We start from the raw sequence: 26,511 nt of genomic DNA, 5'->3' as shown, positions 1-26,511 counted from the left end.
CAGTAAATAATTATATATTTCACATTTAAAGCAATCCCAAAGGGTGCATATTCTCTCCGTGTGTGTATATTTAGACAGATCCCACAATGAACTGCTTAACAAATTTGTATATGAGGGCCGCTGTCACTGTAGTTGGCCTTGCTGGCCTCACCACTACTTTCTCCCATGTCACATCAGTAGCAGTAGCGTGTGCTATTTGGTTTGACCAAGTAAATTATGTTTGCGCACTGAGTGGCCTGATTTCTGATGATGCACTTTGAAGTTACAGTAAGAAGTGTTGGGAGCACAAGCATGAAGAGGTGCTTCAGTGTGCTACACAGTCACATTATTAACAGCAGAGGAAGAGTGAACACATCTACCCAGACCTAGTAATCTATGGAAAAACTACGGTAGTGGACATGTTTCCATGGTTACACATATCCATGCTCCAAGGAGGCTCTCATGAAGTGACACTTCGGTAAAGTTGGAAAGATATTGACAGATTCAAACTTCTTGGATCAATAACTCATAACAAAAAACGTTGTTAAAACACAAACAACGGCTCTTTCTAACCGTAGTGAGGTAGAAAACGAACTACAACCTCATTTTAATCAACACATAACACATAACGTTGGTCTCTGTAGTACCACCAAAATTACTTCACACATCAGTGATCTCCTCATAGTTGTACTACAACACTTAGTTTGGAAAAATATGCTTTTGCATAATTTTAGTGAATTTTTAATGGGAAAAATATTCAATAACTTCAGTAATGTACAGTGTAATACCACCAAAATCACTTCACACATCAATGGTCTCTCCTTGATTATACCTATTGAACTAATTAAGACATTTTGATGGCACTACACTTTATAAAAGTGAAGTTATTGAATATTTTTCCCATTAAAAATTCAAAAGAATTATGCTAAATAATATTTTTTCCAAACTAAATGTTGTAGCACAACCATGAGGAGATTACTGATGTGTGTAGTAATTTTGATGGTACTACACTGTACATTACTGAAGTTATTGAATATTTTTCCTTTGCACAGTATGTGCTTTTTTTCGGATACAGCCAACATGTTTTCTGTTGTGCCAATAACCTTTTTGTCACCATTCGATTACCGTAGTTCATGCCCGGTCTCCGGCAAGGCCTATAGAACAGAGGCTAGGACATTGGTTTCTGGGTGAGGGGTATAACGCATGCGCAGTGTAACTGAAGCTGCGGTCATGCGTTACTGCGCATGTGTAGTACCCCGAAGCTATGACGTCTTGATGACTTATTTTCTATTCCTTCTTTTATAGGCCTTGGTCTCCGGTTGCGTAGTAACGCTCCCTAACTGCAAACACACATTTATCTAAACACACCTGTACAGTTTTAATGGGATAACTAAGTTATCTTTCTCCAGACATGGACCTGGATCTTCGTCAGTATCTCACCAAGGCAAAGGAGCATCATGGTTTGTAATGCATTTAACTACAGTTTCAACGAGTTGTGCCAGTAAAGTTATGTCTTCGCTGTGTTTAACGTGATGTGACGTGTCTTCATGTAGACTCTGGAGCTCTGGAGTCAGCCTACCAGTTAATGAAGGACGTGGCAGCAGCTGGAGCCAGAGGACGAGCTCCACGCGTTGACCCAGAGATGCACGTTGTTTGTGCGGAAGCAGCACTACAGGTGAGACAGGAAGGATTCACTGTAATGGGTTAGACCAAGGGTGAAACTGGAACTCAATGGAGGGCCACGCGCCAAAATTACACACCTATTGTATTATTAAGATGCAAAATGGTACTAGGATCCCAAGTTCCCTTAATTGAATATGCTTTACATAGTTAGCCCCTTAAAACCCACCTGCTGAATACAATTGGGTTCATTTATACAATTTATGCATTTCCAAGAGATAAAAATGATCAAAAATGCCTCCAAAATACTTCTTTAAGACACCAAGACCTTGAGGAACACCGTAGAAAAAGCCATGCTGTGATTTGGTATCAAACACTTTTCACATTTGAGGATTCCTGAAAGAATTGCATTTTTCGGCAAATATATGGCGAGTACTTCTGTTCTGAAAACTGCTCAGAAACTCCTTTTATTGTCAATCTACCTAGGAAAGCCACCCATCCTATGAATGCCCTATTGTCTCACTATGTGAAATGGCTACTATGGGCACTGTCACATCATACATGAATACAATTGAGCTCATTGAATCCACAAGAGTCTCAGCTTTAAAGTGATACCCAATTTATGCAATTCCAAGACTGTTTAGGGACCCCAGTATGCAGAAATATTAAAATACACTATTTTTAGAATAGGCAAAAAATAACACATGTATACTGCATTCAAAGAACTGCATGTTTTCCCCAAAACTGCATAGGATTATTATAAAGTGGGCATGTCTGTAAAGGGGAAACTCGTGGGTACCTATAGAACCCATTTACATTCACATATCTTGAGGTCAGAGGTCAAGGGACACCTTGACAAATGGCCATGCCAGTTTTTCCCCACCAAAATTTAGCCCAACTTTAGAGTGCTGGCCTACTTCCTGACAAGCTAATATGAAATGATATGGTACTAATGGAGTCCTTAGGTTTTCTAGTTTCATATGATGCCACTGTCTTCTAACCATAAACCCAAGACTGGTACGGCCTCCAAAAGACAGTAAAGTCGGTTGGGTCTTATAATAAAAAAAAAAAAAGAAGAATTTTCTAACATCTGACGGGCCAAATCAAACCTGATGGCGGGCCAACTTTGGCCCGCGGGCCCCACTTTGGACAGCCCTGGTGTAGACTGTGTCAGTGTACAGTCAGCAGGGTCAAAGCAAGGACTTTACACATACATGTACTTAGGTCATGAGTCGCAGCCCCTGGATAAAAGGCTGGAGTGTGTGACTAAGGACAGGGATGCTAGATGACATACTGTATTAATGTGAAAAATATTCAATAACTTCAGTATTATGCAGTGTAGTACCATCAAAAATGACTTCACACATCAGTGATCTCCTCATGGTTGTACTACAACATTAAGTTGGGAAAAAATATTATTTTGCATAATTCTTTTGAATTTTGAATGGGAAAAATATTCAATAACTTCAGTATTGTACAGTGTAGTACAATCAAAATGTGCGGAAGCAGTACTACAGGTGAGACCGAGGCAGGAAGGATTCATTGTAAATGGCCTGTTGATGTGTAGACTGTGTCAGTGTACAGTCAGCAGGGTCAAAGCAAGGCAAGGCAAGGCAAGGCAGCTTTATTTGTATAGCACATTTCAGAAACAGGGCAATTCAAAGTGCTTTACATAAACATTCAAGAACATTGCGACAAAGTGCAAAAGAACATTAAGACATCATTAAAACAGTTATAAAAACATTAAAGATTAGAAAATAAAAAAAAGCTAAAAATAAAAGCTAGGATAGAAGCTAAAATAGAATATAACACACAAGAGTAAAAGTTCTAGTGCAGTATAAGATCATTATCTGGTTTAATAAAAGGCAGCAGCAAACAGGAAAGTTTTAAGCTTTGATTTAAAAGCTTAAAACTTTAGCAAAAGCTAAAGCAAGGATTTTAGACATACATGTACTAATAGGTCATGAGTCGCAGCCCCTGGATAAAAGGCTCTGAATCTGCTGGAGTGTGTGACTAAGTACAGGGGTGCTAGATGACATACTGTATTTTCTGAGACAGTGGGTTCCTATAGGAAATAATGTCATTCAGATATAATGCCAGCCTTAATATTATCCTTGAATTAGGATGACAGCACAGAATGTACAACATGCAGCTTTTATGGATCTTTCTTTATCTTTTATTCGGATCTCCATTAGCTGTGGCTGAAGCACCAGCTATTCTTCCTGGAGTCCACTTAAATCACTTTGAACTGTTATACACAATCACATTACAATCTCTACCAACAATGACCACAACATCAAAAGCGACAGCAAGAAAACACAACAATATTCAAGACACAAGCCAACACACAAAACAGGATCTAGTATAGATGTAAATATGATTCATTAGTGGTTGGACCATAGCACAGAGAGTTTTTTCAGCTAGGAGATGTTTTTCCAATAATATTTTAAATAGATAGGGGCTGGTCTCCTCTGTTAAAAAAAAAATGAGCACCAACTAATCAGCCTACTAGATTGTAATTATTAATTTAAATTATGAAAGTTTAAGATCTATCTGTTAATACCAAAAGTGCCAATGGCAATTTTAATTAACTCTAAACTGCACCTGATGTTGTTTTTGCCAAATTCTACTGAATATTAGTTCAATGGAGATGAATTAAACTACATATCATACAATATAACTGCTACTTTCTTAATTCTGTCACAAGGTTAATATTAGGGATGCACCGATACCGGATCAGATATCGGGCCGATGCTGACTCAAATAGCTGGATCAGATATCAGTGACTATGGAGCCAATCTATTCACTTCAGTTCTACGTTTATATACTACATTATATACTAGAATTGTAATTCCTGTTTAAGTTTTGACCGATTTGTTGCTGCATTAAAAAGGTTTACACCTGAATTGTAACTCCTGTTAATTTTTTTTACTAAGATTTGTTTTACAAAGTTAAGAAAGCAATGTTTAAGTCATGATGTTGCCTTACACATTAAAGAATAATCCCATTCACTTCCACACAGTGAGGCATACAGCTTATTAATTAAAGACTGGTATCGGATCCTTACTCAGTATTGGCTGATACTCAAAGCCCAGGTATCGCTATCGCTATCGGGACTGAAAAAGTCGGATCTGTGCATCCCTAGTTAATATAGAATCATTGTGTACACCTACATTGATGACAGCTAATGTAGGAGTACACATGGGCCTAATGCTGCCAAGCTATCAGAGTCTGATGCTGAAACCCTTCTGTTTGAAAGATTGACATGAGGGAAGACTGACATGCTCTGAATGTGCCTGCAACCTTGCCCTGCAAGCGCTGTGAGGAATGTTTTCATGTTGTGAGGAGTTCAGAGACTGCTGAGATGTCACATAAGACACGATGCTTCAAGCAGCCTCCAAGAATGAAAGATTCGCATCAGACTGTGAAAAATGCGGAGCTCATTTATATTAGTAAATGCCTGTTACTGCGATGATAAGTAAGCTGCTTCATATGAGTTCCTGAATTATTACTGACATTACTGGCATATAGGATAAAACAGGAACTCCTTTTGGGGTTGTTGGTTGATTAACACCAATGCTCTGTTGATGGCAGTATCTATAGGTACTGATAGAGAAAACCATGGAAATAAAAAGCTCTACAGGACCCCCCCTCTGCTAGAAGATTCTTATCACAAATTTCATTATGTCACTGTTTTTGTATTGTAACTTTAGTTAGCTAAATCAAACTACTCTCCCGGTAGGATAGGATAATAATGAATATTCTCTAATGTAGACTGAACTGTCCTAGGGCAAGAGGAACATATTTGAATAATGAAACACAGTGATATTCCATAATGTGATTTGTTCTTCTCGGTTCTTTATATCATACAGCAAGTTTTCTCAGTACAATGCAGCTTGCCTTGAAGACTGGGGGTTATTTGAATATTGAATTATTCCTCATCCTCAGCAGAACTATCACAATATTCTTCAGTGTTTTAGAGAAGCATGAATATTCCTTTTGCATAAAGACATTTTCTAAATTATGCAATGTTCATTAATTTTAAGTTTAACATGATCTTTCAGCATGAGAACAAAATTAAATACTTAATGATACACAATTAGAAGCTTACAGTATACAACTTTTGTGTTACAGGATTATCTCCCCTGACAGCACTACAGTTATTTGAATGAAAAGTACTGTGTGAATTTATCTAACAAGTAGCAGAAGGCCGTATACAATGCAGTACTGACATTCTCAAGGGAAACAGCCTGCAATTAGGACCATTTTTTTGTAAATAAATGTGCATCACACATACATCCAGCCATTTCTGAATTGTTTTAATAATGCATGAAATATAGAAAATGCTGGTGGCACAAATATAGCTGTGGATGAGGTTTAAATATTTATTTTGTTTGACCTTTGTTTGCCTCTTTCTCTGTGTTTTCAGCTGGGTTGTTTGGAGATAAGCACAGCGTGTCTAAAGATGTACTTTGAAGGGAATCCGCTGGCGAATCAATTTTTGTGTCGAGCCTACCTCTGCCAGGGCCAGCTGAAGTCTCCGCCGGCCACTGGGAGTGTGGTGAGGACAGTAAATTGGACACATCTCCTGAAGGGGGTTGTGTTTATTAGTGTGTCTTTTCCAATGGGATACACACACCCTGTTACTGTAGAGATACTCTACTTATTTGCACTAACAAAAGAGCAGATGTCCTAGCCTTGTAAAAAACTGTTTTTTTTTCACAATGTGATTCTTCAAGGCATATCGCCCTTTGTCTTTTCACATTTTACTACAGTTTCATGATTTTCTTGGTATTTTATCAAATTATAGCCTTTATTGAATAGTTGGCTTGTCTGATCTTTGTATGTTTGAGTATGACGTGACAATGTCTCACTTCCCCTTTTGCATTACTTTCTATTTCAGGAAGACTTTGAAGAGGCCGTGCTGTGGTTTCTTAAAGCAATTGAAATTTCAAAGCATGAACCAAGGTAACCTCTCAGTGGTGTGCTTGGCTTTGTTTCTAACAGTGTCAGGAAAGTTGACCAATTAATGCCATGTGCAGTTTATCATCTCTAATATTGCTTGGCAATTGCCATTATAGTGCTAAGATGTACCTGTAAAGACACACAATGAAAGTGAAATATTCACAACAGGGAAAAGTTTTTTTTAGCTATGATATGAGGGTTCAGTCTCCTGCATGAAGTATATTCTGGGACATGAAGGTTTGATTCTTCCTGCTTCACCTCCAGCTCCTTATTCATAAGTGGATGATATTCAGCATGTTTTCCTCTAAATTTTAACAGCTGACTGAACAGGGCGAGAATGATGATAAATATAGATGTAATAAAAGAAACTATGAAATTTAAGTTCCCTTGTTCCTTGCCCTGAAAGATGTGTGGGATGGCGGCTTAGCCTTTGCAAGCAATCAGCGCTGAATCTCCTTGCTAATGAACTCATAACCTGTCAATAAAAGAGCTAAATGATGAAAATCCCAATTAACACCAAAGGGAATACATACAGTATCTAATACATCCAGCCCAGACTAATGCGCAACACAATCTCTGGTGTATAAATTAGCAGCACTCAAACTCTTTGTCTGTTCACGCAATTTGCTCTAAAACAGCGCCATGAATTCATAAATTTGCTTCATTTTACATAGAAAGGCTTATACAGGATGCTCTCCTGAGGCTCATTGGACGATGGTTAATCCACACACATTTGCAATTCACAGAAACTCTCCATACAGAGTCGACATTTGGTTTGAAATGAGTTGTGCTAAGAGATGAAATGGCTTGCATGTGCATCATATAAATAATTCAGTTTTCTCTGTTTTGTTTGTGGTTTGTTTCTTCCAGATTCTACTTCATAGTGTTCAATGCCTCGGTGCTGTACATCCAGACGGTCCGTCCTCTCCTGCAGCCAGGGCGGTGCTTCCACCTTATCCCCTCGCTCAGGCAGGTGGTCCAAAGTCTGGAGGAGGTGGGAGACCAGGATCACAGCTGGAGGGCTGAACTCATGATGCAAGTGACCCCGCCGTGCTCTCTTAGTTCTCTTTCATGAATAAGTCCAGTCCTGATTCTGTCCAGTCTCACGCTGGGTTCATGGTGATGACACACAGAGCTAATTAAGCAGCAGCTGACCAGAGCTTTCTGATGCCCTAGTTAATTTTTGCCTTATTCTCCTCAATGGAGCGGAGAATCCGTTCTAATGTAAGCTGTTTTATCATGTTCTCCCATGACGCCTCAGGCTCAAATGTTGGTTATCTTTGTTCAGAGGACATAATGTACCATTCATGTACTGTACAGTCAATTATACAGCTATCCAGGGTTTTAATAGGATTGGGTACAGTGTCATCCATATAAGATAGGGTGGCCAACATACATGGCTTCAATTCAAAACTCACTGAGCTGCTACAATAATGCAGTGTCTTTTGGTCACACTGACCAACACAGTGGTGAATAAAATAAACCTTTTAGCAGGATGCAATGCAATTCAACAACACCACTGTGTCAACAAAAACTGAACATCACTTCATGATGTCCATATATTGTGGAAATATCCCAGTAACCATTGCAAAACACTGTTCTGTCACACTGAAATAGTCTCATTTGCTCTCTGTTTTTATTCAGGCATCTTATCAAATGTCTTGTGGACTCTAAGGAAATGGAAGATGCTACAAGTTTTGCTGAAGTTACAGAAGAATTCATCAAGTCACATACCCCACATCTTTACCCAAGACTCTTTACATTACTGGTAAACAACATTTCTTTGTTACTTACTAAGGTTATAAAGATTTTAAAAAAATGTAGTAACATTTATTTTGGGAGTCAACATACAATGAAAACCATGTATCTCCAAAATGTGTTTTTCACTGAATAAGAAAAGCAGATTTGCTCTAATTAGGGCTGTACCGAATGTCTTTTTTCCACATTTAAAGCTTCTTTTGAGGTTTTCGAATGAAGCTTTGAATGGCTGTCGTCATAATTTATGACGTCATCACCCCCCCAAAAATATAAAATCCTCATCAGTTTCATCAACATAAATACATATCTGATTATATAAATGTAATTTTGGTGCTGTTAGACTGCTGCTAGTCCGCCCCGTTAATACAGGTGCGTGCCTCCCTTTGTGTGCGGTGAGCAGGAGAGCAAACAGTTTTTTGACCGCTGGGAAATTCTTTTTTGAAAGAATAAAAGACTATGAATATATAAACGACAACACATATGGATTGAAGCAGAATATTTTGTTAGATAGAACATGTTGTTGATTTTGGAAATGATTACATCTATCTTTTTTAAATAAATAAATAAATTATGACTTTTGGACTTTACAATGCTCTGGAGATATTAGAAATGTATGTAGTGGGAAACAATCCTCAGCAGCCACCACTGGAATCTAATTCTACAAATAGTATAATACTACTACTGATAGTGTAGCCTTATCTTTATCTGCAACTATGCAGAAATACCGGGTTTAAGCAGAATTAGTAGACCATGACCCTAGGTTTAACCGATTCCTAACCTGACCCTATTTATAAAACCTACCCCTACATATACTTGCCTGGACACTGGCTATCTGTGGACTACTATCAATGCAGTTAATTGAGTTTAATTTAAAATACAGGAGACCTTTTAGTGAAAATTTGGGATGATAAATAAAGAGTAACGTTTGCCTTTACTCTTCTCTCCTTAGGTACAACACAAGCTGGCAGAGGGTGATTTCCTCATTGAACTGAGCTGGCAGAGTACTACCTTGACAGTCATTTACAAAATACAGGACTTTAAAAAGTAAGGAAAGTTTCTTTGTTATATGTTTATTTTTTCTGCTCTGAACTTGCGGGATGATTTGTTTTTCAGAAAGCATTGCTTTTGTGCTGTCATTGTTAAAGTAAATTCGACCTATCTGCCGTTGAGATAAAGATGTTGCACTGTAACTGCAGTTTTCCAAGAAACAGCCTTTGATCTGCTTTAATTGTGAAGGCGAAATTTTGTTTGGAAGATTGTGCTTTATTGATTTTATTGATTGATTGATTGTAGGACTCACAGTGGGATATTGATGTGTTTTCCGATCCTGAAGGCTGTATGCTTTCAGCTAACTTGGAAGCTCTTCAACATTGATCCGCTGGCCCTCAGCTTAGTCTGTGGAGTCCCATAGTGGGCAGGTTTATCTGGCTGCTTGCGTACAGTAATTGTATAGTACCATGGCCTCTGGTGTGGCATAGTGCAACCCCGGTCCCAGCCCCCACCCCCTTTTCTGTAGGCATGTACTCAACATGTCAGAGGTCCTTATGGCTCTTCAGCTCAGCTATAAATGTCAGCAGCATGACAGTCTGACCCAGCCATCGTCAGCATCATATAGGTTATTTTGCCTAAGGTTTATGCACGGTTTGGTATGAGTACATTAGGGGGCAAATGAAAAAATAGATGTATGAACACTTTTGGAAGGCATAAGTGTATGTATATTAATGTAACAGACATTTCATGTTGTTTGTAGCAGATTGAAAGAAATAAATGAAGATAAGCCAACAAAAGAGGAGCTTGAGGAGATATTTCATCTCCTGATGGGTCGTACCGAAGCATCTGCTACTCCTGTGAGCACCAGTCCTCTTCAGAGCCCGACACCCATCCAACCAGCTGACAGGTCTGTGACCCAAAGTGTCCCGAACAAATCTCCTACCCAACAAGCTTACCTTTGTTGCTCCCTGTCCTCTTCCTAAACCTCCCACTACCATAAAACCACATATGGATATCCCAAGGGCAGTGCATGGCTCAGATTACTGTACTGAAGTGTTGTGAATTATATAAATTATGTTTTATCTGGGATTTGCAGAGTCGCCTTCCTCTTGGAGCTGGCTCTGCTGGCCTTGCAAGTGAAGCATCAGGAAGTAGCTGTCGACTGTCTGAAAGAGCTTAAGTCGGCAGGAGAGGCTGTGAGTGTCCGATATTCTCTTAAAATCTCTGGCAATAGCGTGGCTACATGCTTTAACTGTACATATTACTGTATACAAATATGCAAATTGATATCCCCTGTTAAGTAAGCACTTGACAATAGATGAGATTAATTAGCTGAGCTCATGCCCAAGAGCTAAAGAGGTTGCTCTATTTTTTATTACAGCAATGTAGAATTTATTTCATAGAAATTTGCCTTTTTTGCTCTTTACTTACTTTTAAGGCTGAGTGATATGGAGAAAATCCAATAACACAATATTTTTTAACAAATACCTCGATATCGAAGTTGCAACGATATTGTAGGATTGAATATTGGTGCTTTCGCAAAATATTTCCACAATGACATTTTTGAGAAATGATCATCAGTAATGTGGATAATATAATGACTGAGTAAAGGCAATAATAGAACTGCTAGAACAGCCTATCTATATTCAAAATCTAAGACAATATTGCCCAACCCTATATCCTTTGTTAATCAAGTGTAAAGATAACCTAATTAACAACATAAAATATGACTACTTATTTGTAAATGTGCCATCCTGTCTTCCATGCACTGCTGAATGCTGACTTTTAACATCACGTGTATGTGTATTTGTCTTTTTAGAGTGTCGGCCAACGCATTATAATGGAATGTATCAACTGTGAAAACAACCTCCTGAAGAGAGAGGCGAAGATGAATGACTATTCCAAAGCCAGTGTGGAGGTGCTCGATCATGTGTCTGAATTATCAGCCATGTGTTTCTGCCTCATGTCATGCAGGCAGTGGACCCATTGGCAGAGTCTTGATTAACTGTTCAATAACATTTTCTGTAATCTCATTCTTTGTTTAAAGGCAAACCCCCTCACTTGAATAGGTATCCCTGTTTTAACCTTTTCCACTCCACCCCTCTTTACCATAGACCTGTTCTTGTCTTTTTTTAGGGGGGTACAGGGGGTCTTTAGGAGGAGATAGCAGGTCAACAGTAGATTTCACATATAAGTGGTGTACATCATCTGAAAGCTGGGAACCTGAAGATTAATTTGAGATGCAGCTGAGCACTGTGTGTCAAGTTGTTCTAGTCATAAATCATAAATTAAAAAATAATTAGTTAATTAAAATAAATTGTGAAAGTGTATAAGGGCTTAGAACATTATGATAGAAGTCTATGATGGCGTTTCCCATGCTGTATTATGCATTTTTGGGGGTTGATACTATTTGTTACACAGATTTGGTGGTAAATTTAACCATTTTTTACCACTCGAGAATTGATAAAAATGATCAAAAATGCCTCCAAAATACTACTTTAAGATACCAAGACCTTGAGGAACACCGTAGAAAAAGCCATGCTGAGATTTGGTACCAAACACTTTTGACATTTGGAGATTCCTGAAAGAACTGCATTTTTCGGCAAATATATGGCGAGTACTTCTGTTCTGGAAACTGCTCAGAAACTCCTTTTATTGTCAATCTACCTAGGAAAACCATCCATCCTATGAATACCCTATTTTATCACTATGTGAAATGGCTACTATGGGCACTATCACATCATACATGAATACAATTGAGCTCATTGAATCCACAAGAGTCTCAGCTTTACAGTGATAATTTATGCAATTCCAAGACTGTTTAGGGACCCCAGTATGCAGAAATATTCAAACAAACCTTTTTTTAGAATAGGTGAAAATAATGCATTTATATTGCATGCAAAAACTTTCATATTTTTTGCCCCAAACTGCATGTGATTATCATAGTGGGCCTGTCTGTAAAGGGGAGACTCGTGGGTACCCATAGAACCCATATTCATCACATATCTTGAGGTCAGAGGTCAAGGGACCCGTTTGAAGATGGCCATGCCATTTTTCTTCGCCAAAATTTAACCCAACTTCAAAGTATTATTTAGCCTCCTTCCCGACATGCTAGCATGACATGGCTCTAAAACTGAGCCTGCTATAGCCTCTGAAAGACAGTAAAGTCGGCTGAGGGCGCCGTGCCCTTCAAGAGTGGAAGACGTTAAAAACTGCCAACCCATCTAGAAGCGCTTCATCAGTTAGGGTTTTAGCTGAGAAGTTTAATTATCATATAATCACCCCTATATATTTTCAAGAGTTTTTTCCTCTCTGACAAGAAAAACAAATTCTTGGGGGAAGTAGGATCATGTAATCTCATTTTGTACCATTTAATATTTTGGTGTGAAAACTGTGACATGTAAGAGTTGGCACCACATATTCCATCCAATTCAATCCAAGTATACTTGCCAAATGATAGAAGTGTTGTGCTGTCATTGCTGCAGGACACACTCTCAATCTGCAGTTGTTATCCCACAGGCCCGGCTGAAGGAGATAGGCAGACTGAATCAGTGGCTGCAGACTGCAGTGAGGGAGGGGGGCCCTCAGGCCATGCAGGCAGTGTGCGCGACCCAGTGGAGCTGCTGTCTGCCCCTCTTGCAGCACAACCTCAAGAAACGCATCAAGACACCTCTGCTCAGGGTGGCACAAGTACTGGAAGACATGCAAAGGTTTCCAGTTTCCTCTAATACATCATGATACATGGTTACGTGTGTATGACTCAGGTTGTGGCCTAATTCAACATGCTGTCCAATTGAGCACTATTTTACATACAGTATACAGCATGGTATCATGGGTCTGTTATAGTATAGCTCAACTTGTGTTTTAATGTATAGTTTTCGAGGTAATGCAGACTGTCTGTCTGATTTTTAGCTTTTTGAGAAAAAACACTTTTTCAAAAATGTAGTATATGTTTTATATTTGGATCAGGAAAAATGTTATTATGATGATTTATGGTAAGAAACAGCATTTGTTGTTAGGTTTCTTCTTAGTATTTTGTTACAATTAGTGTATTTTTAAAGTATTTTTCAAGATGACATATGTCAGTATCTCCCAATTTAGGATTTTGGTGTCAGACTTACAGATTTGTATTTATATATAATATATCAGTTTATGCTGGAAGTATTTGTTATTTTCACAGTATGTTGCTGGAGATGCGCTGTCAAGTCCACTCAGAGCTGGCAATGATTGAAGAGGAGGACGGGCGCCTTGAGGCTTCTTTGACTCACCTTCAGAAAGCAATGCTGCTGGATAACGGAACACAACGAGAACGCCTGTCGTCAGCTCTCCGCCTCCTGCAGCTCAGAGGGACCCTATACCAAACGCCCTCCCGGACCGAGGATAAAGCCGCCATGCTTATGCAGCAGGTTTTTAGCTCATCTGTGTCAGACAGTCAATAGCTGTCATTACAAAATGAAACAGTTCTTTAAAACTCAAATCAACAACAATCATACATAGGAACAGTGAAGGAGAGCTTGCATGATTTTTGGGTGGTGAAGTCAAATCAGTCTAACAATTAATTCACATATAGTGTGCAGGTTTATTGAGACAAGCAAGTGTATTTTGTACACCATAAGACACAAATTCAGTGTGTTTTTACATATGTGTTAAGAGGAGAGTGCCTGCTTAGAGGACTGCAAGTAATGGCTCCAAGTTAATTCTGATATCCAACCCTTGCTTCTCTCTCTCAGGCCAGAGACTTGCATCCCCAAGATAGGACAGGTCCCATCCTGGCCGCTGTGGGTCTCCTTTTGGCCCCTGATGATTTCCAGATGGTGCTGGAAGCTGATAACACCTTCAAAAGTACAGATTTCTCTTCCTCGCTTTTAATTTTTCGCTAGAAAAGTTTCTTTCTCCTTTTTGCAAGAAGATCTTCACTTGTCGGAATAGCTTGAATCACACATCCATATTTACTAAACTTTTTGCCCCTCGTATCTGCATTAGGAATCACACATTTCATTAAACTTTAGTACTTTGTAAGAATAGATTGCTCTTATCTGGGGTAAAGTGCACTTTTCTCTCTTATGCATACACATTTATGGGAGGAATGAGAAAATGTAAGTGACTATTTTATGGCATCAAACGATGTTGGGGCAAGCACTGGTGGCTTTGTGCTCATTATACTTGAACTTAACATTCGGTCAACTGTAAAATGACTTTAGGCTTGTGATTTTATTCTTTTGATAAGACATTTACGATGTACATTTTCTCTTTGTTTTGAGCTTCTGCTGAACCAGCTGCTTGGTCCCACTTAGCTCTCTCTCTGTCTCTCTGTCTTAGCTATCTCTGCACTCATTGTGGTGGCTTTGGTACACTGTACTAGTACTATGTATGTATATATATATATATATATATTTGGGTTGTCCATCCGTCCGGTCCATTCTTGTGAACACAATGTCTCAGGAATGCCTGGAGGGTATTTCTTCAAATTTTACCCAAACATCCACTTGGACTCAAGGATGAACTGATTAGATTTTGGTGGTCAAAGGTCACTGTGGCCTCACAAAATATATTTTTTCCCATAACTCAATAATTCATATGCTAATTATGACAATTTCAAACAAATATCTAAGAGGATAAAATGATAAATTGATGCCATTTTGGACAGACATGGATGTAAGCTGCAACTTGAGTGGTTGGTGGAGGCATTCAACTGCAAGGTGGTAATTCTAGTTTGGTCATTTTCTTTGAAATTTAATTGAGTGAGCCCTGTTGCAGTAATGATTTTAACAGACATACAGATCAGGATATACTCACTCTAAATTATTGAATAATAAAATATTGATCTTAGGTGTTGAACTGTGGCATATGTGAATGTTTTGGAATCTTTTTAGTTCTTTAATGAGTATTTCAATACGGCATGACTACATTATAATTTATCTTCTGAGCGTGGTGATCTCAGACAAATCCCACTGTTCTGTGTTGCAGAAAGCATCCAGAAGGCAGTCCTCTGCGCTGATTGTGTAATGGGCTGCTGCTGATTACGCGCAGATTGCGAATGCAAATTGAATGAACGTCACAGAGCAGAATTGATGTGCGCTGTCTTGTCTGCAAATTTGTCCCTTGAGTCTTCAAGTCTGGACAGAAGGTCTTTCAGTGGCAAGGTTAAAAATCGTTGCTAGGTTTTGTCAAATTTCTCAGAGAACAAGTTTGTGTTCCAGTGTAGCTCACTGCGAAGGCTCCTTGGTCCACAGCATCAAATGAACATTCAGCAGTCTAATGACCAAGGAAAGAGCTGGCCTCAGTCTCTTGACAGCTGGTCAAATGGCTTCTACTGGAGGCATAGGTTAAAAGCTTTGGTGCGTAGAGGCACCCCTTGTTTTTGACTATAAACCTTGGGCATCCCCTAGCTGACAACACTTAACCATTGTGTTCAGAGTTTCAAAGCCAGCACACCAAGTATCCCTTGAGACTAGCAGGTTTAATTAATTGTAGCATGTGTTGTTGCCACAATTTTGTGTCGTTCCTCAGGTGTTCATCAACGAGAGGTGTGTGCATGAGAGTGTGTGTGTGTGTGTGTGTGTGTGTGTGTGTTGATTCCTCAGGGTGAGTGCGCAGGCACTGGAGCATTTTGCTTCCTTAAAACACTCCAGTCAAAGTCACAGACCTCTATTTATAATTCAGTCCATAAAACAAATGCTTGAATACCCCTGTGGCTGCAGGCGGGTCTGAATATAAGCATGCTTCTTTTGTTTTGTTTTTCTGTTTTTGGTCTTCCATGTCTGATCTGATTCAGTGGCATCCCTGTTTGAAAGAGTTGGCATTGATAGAAATGGGCCATTTACTCTTGTAGTCCCTGAGTTGTGTTTACTTTTGTGTGAATGGAAATTACATAATAAGGATAATTTTGCAACTTCCTTAAAAGGATAACATTCTTAATATGTATATTAGTGCACATTTTTTCCATATCCTATGAGTTATAGACAATAATTTAGGCCAAAGGAGTTGCGTAACAGAATGAATAGAGTTTTTGTTCTGCGTACGAGCCGGAAAATTGTATTGATTCATTATTTAGCGAAAATGCAGAGGCTTTTCCAATAGCATTAATAAAGATTCAGATTATGTATTCAGTTCTCCAATGATTGTCTAGTTCCCTTAGGCAGTCCTGGATCTGGACCAGTGGCTCAGCTCTCTGCTAAGGCTCAGCATCACTCTGCATCTGTAGGGAAGGTGGATGGACACCTGGCCAAGCAGGGAGATGACACAGATAACACAGAGAGGTGTGTGTTTGTACATTTACATTTATTAATTATGATTATAATTAGTTGATAGTTAGCAAGTAACATATTTGAAATTTCTTTGGAAATACTGCCAAATTACCCCAATATTTACCTCAAAATATATCAAAAATTACTTTATTATAAACACTATTTAATAATTATATGCTAAAATAGCATATAATGGTTAAAATAGGGCCCTTAGGCTTGAGAAGCGGCTGTGCGCTGCTCGTCATCGGAGGTGGAAAACCAAAACTGATAGAAGACACTTCTGACTTATTGTCTACAGAAATGTAACTTGGTAGCTAATATAATGATTCAGATAACTTTAAGAAATTTAAAGTTAAGTTATTTGCTAATTATTATCTATTTATCGGCAAACATGGAAATAAAGCATATCAATTAACTTTGTATTCTTTACCTGGAAATGTATTAAATAAATTACCGTATTGGGAAATAGCGGAATGTATTTATTAAATAATGTTTATAATAAAGTAATTTTCGATAAATTCTGAGGTAAATTTTGGGGTAATTTGGCAGTAATTCCAAAGAAATTTCAACTTGCTAATTATCACCTAATTACCATGAAATGTGTGGACCTGTAAAATTAAGTGTTACCAATTATGCATGTATGAATACAAGTGAAAGCCTGTCTTCCTGCCACTGTAAAGTTTTTCTTAGTAGTTATTTTTAGGCTTCCCAGAAACCCAGTTGGAAAATTGCCAATATACTCTATACTATACTATGCTTTCATGCCTAGTTGGATTTATTACACCTTCTTGTTACTGGACATTATATACTAATGAATGTTTGATCTTTTAGTCCTCTCTAGAGTTTAAGTTGTTGTGTGACTGTGGGAGTCTACAGCCTTCTATTACATCTCCTTATTCATAGCACATAGTTGAGTTCCGCCTGTCTACCAACATCATTACAGTAAAAAAGTGAGCACATTGCAGGCCTAATGGTCAGCAAAGGGCAGAGACTTGAAGATTCCCCTAAAGGAGGTTTTATTATTCATGGCCCTGCAAACAAACAACCTTACATCATAGACAGTGTGCTGCTGTGACCTCTACTCTTTATAAAGGAATCATCTCTCTAAGTGTTCTTTGTTATTTCTCTGCGGCTCCAGGGTGAAGCTGTGGGCAACGCTGGTGAAGACAGCCAGGAAACAGGAAGTCTGGGACGTGTGCCGGGCTGCTTGTCGATTCTGTTTGCTGTACGATGATGGGAGATGGAAGATCCACAAGACTGACAGTAAGATGATGAATGATCCTTAGACTGACGGTAAAATAACAGAATGATGGACAGGAAGTAGAAGTTGGATTAGACATACACACAAGGTGAAGAGGATGACTTTCATTGAGAGAATTCACGTCACAGATTTTGTCAATTTGATCCAGAGTGTACATGCTCGGAGGAAGAGTGCAGTGGAGAATGTCTTCACGGTTGCGATGGAAGCCAAACCAGCGAGAGGGACTTGCTGCGCCTTTTAGCTGAAATCCGCTTCATCAGCGCTGAGGTGTGTGCTTACTAACTCATGCCTCATAATACACACATACACACTTTTCATATGTTCTTACAGCAGTTATCCACAGAAACAGGCTTCACATTAAAGAAATGTGGTCAGTTTACTCATTGTTCTAAAACAAAGTAGTAAAATAGTATGAAAAATGTAGTTTGGTTTCATGAAAATCTTAAAGGAACAGTGTGTAGCATTTCGGGGGGTCTATTAGCAGAAATGGAAAATAATATTCATGAATGTTTGAGGCCACTGTAGTTCTCCGGCATGCTTGAAAAATAGGAAACTGTGAACGGCTTTACCACGGTTTTGCACTGGGTGGCTCACATTACCGCAGTCTTGGAAAGGGAGGACTGAGTGAAGGGGTACTCAGTTGGTTTCAATCTGCAACCAAACCACTAGATGCTGCCAAATCCTACACACTGTCCCTCTAAGGATTATGACCAAGTAGGAATGACGACCCATACAATGACTGGTGGATCTTCCAGGGACACAAACACATTTTTCTGGTTGTGATAATGATATACACTCACAGGGGCAATTTATTGATTTTATTCTACAGATCATATACAAAAAACCTCCAGCTGACTGACTTGTGTTGCTTTTTAGTTATTAATGCTAATGTACATACAGTAATTCACCAAGAGCAGTGGGAAGACTACATTCACATGTTCTAGTCTACTAGCTTTTTATTTCAGGCTTCTTTGGATGCAGATGTTTTTGTACTGAGGTGTTCACAAAGACTATTCCATCTATCTTAGATCATAGGAATATCGTATTAGATATTTTGTGTAGCTTCTTTTGAAATATGAGACCGGCAACAAAGACTGCTCGCAGTAGTAAACATGCATTATGGGATTTTTAACAAGCCCGTGAGCTAGATGTGGATTGGTTGGAGTCAGAGATTGTTGTGCTTGTTTTATGATGTCTTATTTTGTAATCCCATTTCCCTTCAAGCCTGCAGCTCCAAGTCTTTATTAAGTCCATAGAGATGTTAATTTGACAGCACTTTGAAGAAAATGGAGACAACTATCCACAGAAACTACATGACCTTGTCAGAACTGACTCGCGCTGTAGCCTCAATGCTTGCTCCTATCATGTATCTCTCTCTTTGTTCCGTGAGAATTGGGTCATAATTCATTAATTTAAAATATACGTACGTCTCAGTCTGATGATGAAGAGGTTCCTCTTGTCTTACCTGAGTTGTCCGCCACTGAAGTAAAAATGCTCGCCAGTCGCTTCTCTTTGCTTTGATCTGCTACAGCTGAGATTTAACGACTCTAGAGAAACTGTCATTCCCATAGCGTGAGGTCTTCTCTTCTCCTTTTGTTATGAAGTTATCAAAACAGGAAGTCAACTTTAATATTGTCTTTCGAGGTTGAGAAATGAACGTATTCTGTCTTGCTCAGGCCACCGTCCAGAAGCTGCTAACAGAGGGGGTGCAGCTCAACAGCCCTGCTGTCCCTGCAGTGGAGAGGGAGGTGTGTTTGTCTGAAGATGATCCACACTGGGTTGTTTACAGGTGAAAACACAATATGCACACGCATGTCTGTGTTGTATGTCTCTTGCCTCTGCACTGTATGTTTCTGTTTTATTATTTGCATATCACATTTAATACATTTTCTATTCATTTTAAGTCCAAATGTAATTGTAATATTGAATGCTTTTACATTGAACATGACCATATCAAACTAAATTTCATGTTGTATTTATGATTAGTAATAGCTATAAAAACAATATAAGTGGAGATATGAGATCTCTGGAAAACAATATGATAGAACATACTCTAAATAGCTTTCAGTGACCACATGTCCTTCAGTTTTTGTTTACTTTTTTTTGTTATTATTAGATAACAAGTAGTTTTGACAAAATTATGATTTAATTTGATTTAAAAAACAGAATCTTACTAGGTCCCAAAAAATATATGATTATATAATCATCCACTAATGCCTCAAAAAATGTGCATTGTCACCTGTAACTGTTCATAGTCTATTTTAGTGTGGTTGAAAGTAAGTGTATAAAGGGACAATAACTAACAATAACTGATCAAAACAGATCTGAAACCATTCCCACACCAATTACATGGTTTAAACAAGGCTTCAAAAATCATCAATGGTGTGATTATCTCTATTAAAGACCAAGATGTTGTAGATATACACCACAAACTCCAGGATCACACTTAGTCGTAACAGCTTATTTTCTTTATTGAACTGACAAGACCAGACATATCACATTCAGCAGAGGAGCTACTGCACTTCGACACTTTGCCTGAAATTCCCCTGAAGTTCACCTCCAGCACATTGCAACATAATGCAAGCCGAGAGCTATATCCAGGTGCTCAAACAAAGTGGTGTTGAATGCCTCATTAGATATTATATTTGACATTGTCAAGGTGGCGTTTCACTCCCTCTTGTGCATCATGCAGAAAAACCTGTCAGCAAATGGATATAGATGTGTAAAAATCCTCTGCATTATAGGTTTAAACAAGCAACTTTTTAAAAATTCAATGACTTTTTCACCTTTAGTTTAATTGTTCTCTAGAGACAACACAATGTGGCCAGTGGTCACTATACTTTCTTGCTCTCTCACACACAAACACAACTTTCTCTCCCCCTTTCCGTCTCTCCAGAGACTGGATCCAGGCTCTGTCTGCCTACGCCACCTCCAATTTCTTGCGGGCAGCGGAGCTCGGAGCAGAGATCGAGGAGCCGTGGGTGATAACAAATGCAGCCATTTACCTGTGGAACTACAGCAGCCACTTGCTGGCAGCTGGGGAGTACCAACGCCTGCTTCCCACCTTCCAAAGTCTAGTGGCGATGCTCCAGAAGACAGAGTTCACTGGGTAGGCCGGGTCTCTAAATTCGCATCAGTTTTCATTACAGTGTATAAACCTGTCAGAGAGAATAGTTTGGGTGTTTGGCCTGGAGTTCTTGCAAAGTTTATTTTGATCCATTGCCAAGCTGCTCCACCGACAATGAATGAAAGACTAGTGTTGCGCAGTTGATGTGAACTTCATTATTCATTAGTGTGTTTTTGTGAACAGGTCTGAAGCAGAATAACAGTTATTTGATTAAAAACCCATTCATAAAATATCAACATTTCAAGAAACATGAAACATAGCTGTTTTTAGACTGATGACTGTACTTTTCTTAATTACTCAGTGAGTTTCTCAAAGGTTTTCATCAGCCCAGCAGTCATTTACTCCACTGAATAATCTGCTCAAAATTCATCCAAATCTTTCGTTTTACACAAACTTCCTGCAGTTATTGCATTGACTATTTGGGTTAATTGTACAGTTTATCAGTTTTGTTGTTACAGTGTATGCATTGACTATAATATGAAATATCCATAAAATATGTCACTTTGTCAGGGGTTGTCAGTTTACTAAATGATAGAAAAGGGGTCCCTTAAGGAAAAACGTTGGGAACCACTGAACATAGTCTTTCAGTTCAAGTGAAACTTTAAGATAATTCCATTTTCAGCTGATACAGTAACATTTAGATTTGTCCTCAAGAAATCATTTTAGGCATGGTCAAAGTTGACTTTTAAAAAATGTTTGTTGGATTATTCTTTGTACTCACTATAGCTCACTCACAAAAATAAGAGGCGGTTTAAGCTCTGCTCTTATTTCTGGGCAATGGAAAGAAGCACTTAATGAAAACAGACCAAACTGTCCTTGGGCATAGAAATAATTACGTAAATGTTGGGATTCAGTTATATTCTCAAGTAGTGATGGGGCCATGGAAACATACATTTTGTCGTCCAAATCTGTGGCGAGGGTTTTTACTTTCAGGAAGAATTACAATATAACAAAAAAAACTAAGATATTTGGCCTTCAAGCCCAGCTTTCAGTCCTTGTTTTTCCAGATGATGTCAGTTTGGAGCATTGTTTGCGTTGTATTTTGCAGGAATCGTGCCCTGTCTGTGCTGCTGTGTGATGCTGTGGCCCGGGGATTGATTCAGCCCTTATGTGGTCCAGACAGCGTCGAGCCAGCCCAGCCAGGAGACAAGTGCAAAAACAGACCTGAGAAGGGGGTGAAGGCTGCCAGTGTACATGGAGTTGTCTTAGACCCCATTGCCCTCCAGGATGTCCGCAAGGCATCTGAGGTATGTCTGTGTGTGTGTGTTTGGTGGGGAGTGGGATGTAGGCAATGGGCCCCTGTGTGTGGCTGTGCACAACTAAATGTTTATATGAATATATTTAAGAAAGTATCAGTACCATAGAAGTATTTATGACAAATAGTGGCTTTTCGGTTTTACATTATTGGAGCATTAACCTTTAATCTCATAAAATGTGCATAAAACCTACCTTTGTCACCATATTTTTGCATAAAATCTTCTCCAATTCCATATATTTTTAATAAATCATAACTAAAGTTTGATATAAACTTCTTATGTGACAAAACATTTGCATAAAAGTTGCACACATCACTATGCATTTGCATCAAAATGCGCTCTCTTACCATACATTTACACTAAAACTCCCTACATCACCATTAATTTGCAAAGCAATTAATTAAGTCACCATATTTGCATAAAAGTCTTTAAACACAGAGAACTACTTACAGAGCAGCTATCTGGCTAGACTCCAGTGGTAATTGCACAGTCACTATTTCTGTCCAAAACTTCTTTAGAAGATAAGAAATAATGAATTCTGAAGAAGGATTGATGAGGTCAAGAGGTATCATGTGACATGAAATCATGACAACATGGAAACTAGTTTTTCTAGGACCTACATACATCGCAAAGTAAAATAAAACATGTTTAGTTGGAAGTCTATTGGTTGTATTTTGTTGAAGCACACATGATTGACCCTCTGCCAAATCCCTCCCGGACTGATTGGGGTAGCTTGAGCTGCTTTTTTTCAGATTCTTATTTTTCCACGGTGAAAACAATGTCTGAAATTCCAGCATTCAAAGATCCGTATCTCTGAAAAGAGCTGAAAGGAGTGTTGAGACTCTGAAAGGAGTGTGTGTATAATCTCTGAATGGAATTTGCTGAATATTTGCAAGACGTGTTCAGAAGCTCCAAGCCGCCTATGGCATTTCAAATTGTACAAGTTAGTTTGGCGCTTTACTAAAAGCACTTCTACTCTTACTTGGTTTTTCTAGTTTTACATGGGCCACCCCCCCCAAGGCCATTGTAGGGGAAACACTGCAGCTTGCTTTCAACCTTCCAAATATTCTCTCAGATTTATGGATTATGAAACTGATACTGCTTCTACGGACACTGACCTGTTTTATAGAACACATTTTGGAGCTAACAGACTTCATGTCATCCTCCATAAAATGTGGCTGGCAAGTAAGCTTCTAGCACATCAATCCCCTGGACTGTATTTCAGCCCTTAGGTACAGTATTATTATGCCAAAAGGGTAATGGGGTTCACCAAAACAGACAAGAATGCAGGGCCCCAACTTAAAGGCATCCCGCCGGAAAAAGATGCACTTTGGGATGCACCAATATAACTGTGATTAAACCATAACAATAATCGCTGAAGAAGTTGTCAGTATAGAATTGCAAGAGTCCACAATCCAAGAGTACGCTAATAAGAACTACGAGGCCTCTCAGGAAGCATTGATTTCTCCTCAATATGATATTATGACAGATGTAAGAGCATCACAGGTGAAAAGTTGAGGCACTCTTATGCTGCGTTCACACTACGAGCAACAAAGCAACATGCTACAAGTCGTTTTCAATGAAAGCCGATGACATGAAGCTACAAACTGAAGTTGACTGACAGTTGCCGCTGCGTGACGGGCATGACGCACTACAAATCAAAGTTGAGCTGGCCGGGAGCGCTCCAATTTCCGGTCCCCTTCTCTCTCCCCAAAATTCCTGTTCCGTCTAAAAAATGGAAGAAAACGTATTCTTGCCACGAACTAGTTCCCAGTGCTATTCAACGACAAAACTAGGTCAACGAGCACTTAAGCAACACTTCAACGGCAACTCTGCGACAATGTAGCTGGCCACGCTTGGCTCTTTTGTAGCTTTGTCGTTTATAGTATGAACATAGCATCAGGAAGATATACAAATTGTATTGTCTTTTGAAAAAATGCCCTGACAAAGACCTACAGTACAGTGAGTGAAATATGTTGTCTTTTTTAATGATTTAGCCACTATAATAAAGGCTTTTTATTATATTTCCTCGTTGCTGTGTTCTATTATTTTGGAATGCCTGGATTGCCTTCCTGTTAATACAATTTGTTATCTCGTTCATCATTTGACCCACATTACTCATCCAACCATGCACACACACATACACACCCACATGTAGCTTCCATGACTGGGTTTCTTTGTGCTGTTGAAGTCTGATGTCTCTGTTCTCTGAATGTGCTGCAGTTGCCAATTATACCCTGTTTCCTTTCTTATTTTCTATTCAAAGCATTCACCATGGATATCAGCTCTAACTCGAGATGAAAGGCTCTTTATCAGTGAATTATTAACTAAATTTCATCGTGTCTGTTTCCTTTTTGAAGGAAAGATAAAAAAGTTATCCTTTCCAATACATTTTTTATAAATAGTGGACAGTACAGCAGGGTCAGACACAATGTCTGACTTGAACACAGTCTTACGGAGTCTTTTGTGTATGTCTGTCATGTCTGCAGCTGACAAGCTGGCAGAGAAAGTCCAAGGTCTGCAGAGTCTGACAGATACGTATCATAATGTATGGTATTTGATAGACACTGTGATCCACATTAAATGTTTAATATCTTTTAGGATTATGCATAATCCTGACTATGTTAATGTCACGTTCTACTTATCGAGGTTCTCAGACTGCTAATCCCGTACCAAGTAGTTCTAGCTGATAGAATGCAAGCTCATTGTTGTTTTCTCCTCTTCCTCCTAGCTGTGTGACTATGCCCTTTGCATATCCACCTGCAACCTCCCAGGGGAGGCCGTCCCCATCGCAGTCAGGAAACAGGTGGTGGCCACTTGGGTGCAGATCAAGAGGCTCTTGCAACACCAGATTGGCTCAAAGATGGACACTAAAGATGAGGTACCGTTCTCTGTGTCAGCCCAAAACTGTCTATGAGCACAGTCTTAAGGTGTGAAAAGTTCTGTTCACACATGTAGGTAGATCAGGCGGCAACCTCCAGTTATTAAAAGTGAAGCCAATGCAGAAGTGCCTTAGACTTGCATTCTTTCTAATAGCCAGCAGGGGGCGACTCCTCTGGTTGCAAAAAGAAGTCTGATTGTATAGAAGTCTATGAGAAAATGACCCTACTTCTCACTTGATTTATTACCTCAGTAAACATTGTAATCATGAGTTTATGGTCTCAATCGCTAGTTTCAAGTCTTCTTCAATACAGTATGATGTTCATTTAGTAAATTACTGTCCCGTTTAGAGTCAAATAGACCATAAAGCAGGAGATGCTTTAGGACGTGGTTACCTTGATTGACCGGTTGCTACCAAGGCATTGTCCAGTCTTGAAGTTGTCCGTGTTTTCATTCTACAACTTTAACCCTTTGACAGTGTGTTTTCACTTCATGAAAATTAATTACAACCATTTTGGTCACCTAAAATTGTCTTATTCAGCATTGGATTGTAGTTAGCTCCACACTCGTGTCACTTCTGGTTGCAAAAAAACGAGATGACGACGGCCAAAATGCCGAACTCGAGGCTACAAAATGTCAGTCCACAAACCAATGGGTGATGTCACGGTGACTACGTCCAAATGTTATATACAGTCTATGAGGTAGATTTGAATGCAGACATCAGTGGAAACTCCACCTTCAAAGAAGCCTTGACGGCAATATCCTGCATGACGCTTTATACTTGACATTCCGTACACCACATTTTAGAAGTTTAATGTTCTACAAACCAGGATTTCTATGCAAGAGCTGTGTGAAAAGCAATGTTCGACATTAACCATGGCCCGATAGCCACAAAAAGTTACTCTGTGGTCATCAAATATCCGCTGTAGGTGGCCCCCTGTTGCCACCAAGTTTTATTAGGTCTCTCTTGAGAATGAGACTGTGTGTTTCAATGAGATTGCGGTGTCCGTGTCCTAACCATAGACTGTATACCGACAAAATCATTTTGATTGCATTGTTTTCTATTGGAGTGTGCTAACTGGACGCAGCGCTGCACAGCGGGACAGATTTTTTGTCGGACGACCTGTTTCTATTTATTCCTGTTGCGCGCTTTGAAAGCGCTGCAATGGAAGGAACGGCTGATTGGTGAAATTGAAATGAGGAGTTATCTTTACGGATGCGATCTGGAGATCGGCATTAATACTTTCTATTCGCCGATCCCTTAACAGTAGCTGTTAGCTGTTAACAGCTAACTTTAACGGTGGTTCCATTTAGTTACAGCATGATGCTCAGGCTCTATTCAGTAAAAATTAGTAATCAGCAAAGGTAAATTATAACTCACAAAGTTTTTGTTGAGAAACTTGAATAGATCCATTTTTTGAAGGAGAT

The 26,511-nt window shown here is 39.1% G+C and overlaps 1 protein-coding gene across 5 annotated transcripts in view; it reads left to right on the top strand.

The window, feature by feature from the left end:
- Positions 1 to 1,303: 1,303 nt before the first annotated feature.
- LOC119496074 (cilia- and flagella-associated protein 46) overlaps positions 1,304 to 26,511 on the top strand; it is a 68,013-nt gene continuing 42,805 nt past the window's right edge. For 3 of the 5 annotated variants that reach the window (XM_037783132.1, XM_037783131.1, XM_037783129.1), the window contains exons 1-20: positions 1,304 to 1,439; positions 1,533 to 1,654; positions 6,029 to 6,160; positions 6,503 to 6,567; positions 7,435 to 7,599; positions 8,209 to 8,332; positions 9,272 to 9,366; positions 10,073 to 10,219; positions 10,409 to 10,508; positions 11,132 to 11,230; positions 12,832 to 13,022; positions 13,493 to 13,718; positions 14,043 to 14,154; positions 16,442 to 16,571; positions 17,698 to 17,822; positions 17,969 to 18,087; positions 19,497 to 19,609; positions 20,717 to 20,929; positions 21,996 to 22,194; positions 24,935 to 25,084. In XM_037783132.1, coding sequence (XP_037639060.1) covers positions 1,391 to 1,439; positions 1,533 to 1,654; positions 6,029 to 6,160; positions 6,503 to 6,567; positions 7,435 to 7,599; positions 8,209 to 8,332; positions 9,272 to 9,366; positions 10,073 to 10,219; positions 10,409 to 10,508; positions 11,132 to 11,230; positions 12,832 to 13,022; positions 13,493 to 13,718; positions 14,043 to 14,154; positions 16,442 to 16,571; positions 17,698 to 17,822; positions 17,969 to 18,087; positions 19,497 to 19,609; positions 20,717 to 20,929; positions 21,996 to 22,194; positions 24,935 to 25,084 — 2,676 coding nt within the window. In that variant the 5' untranslated portion in view covers positions 1,304 to 1,390. The other 2 variants (XM_037783133.1, XM_037783134.1) reach the window with 2 other exon arrangements.

This window comes from Sebastes umbrosus, chromosome 10 (assembly GCF_015220745.1).
Source record: "Sebastes umbrosus isolate fSebUmb1 chromosome 10, fSebUmb1.pri, whole genome shotgun sequence".
Classification (NCBI taxonomy): domain Eukaryota; kingdom Metazoa; phylum Chordata; class Actinopteri; order Perciformes; family Sebastidae; genus Sebastes; species Sebastes umbrosus.
Note: the sequence above shows the minus strand (reverse complement) of the source record. Positions and strands in the feature narration are given on the sequence as shown.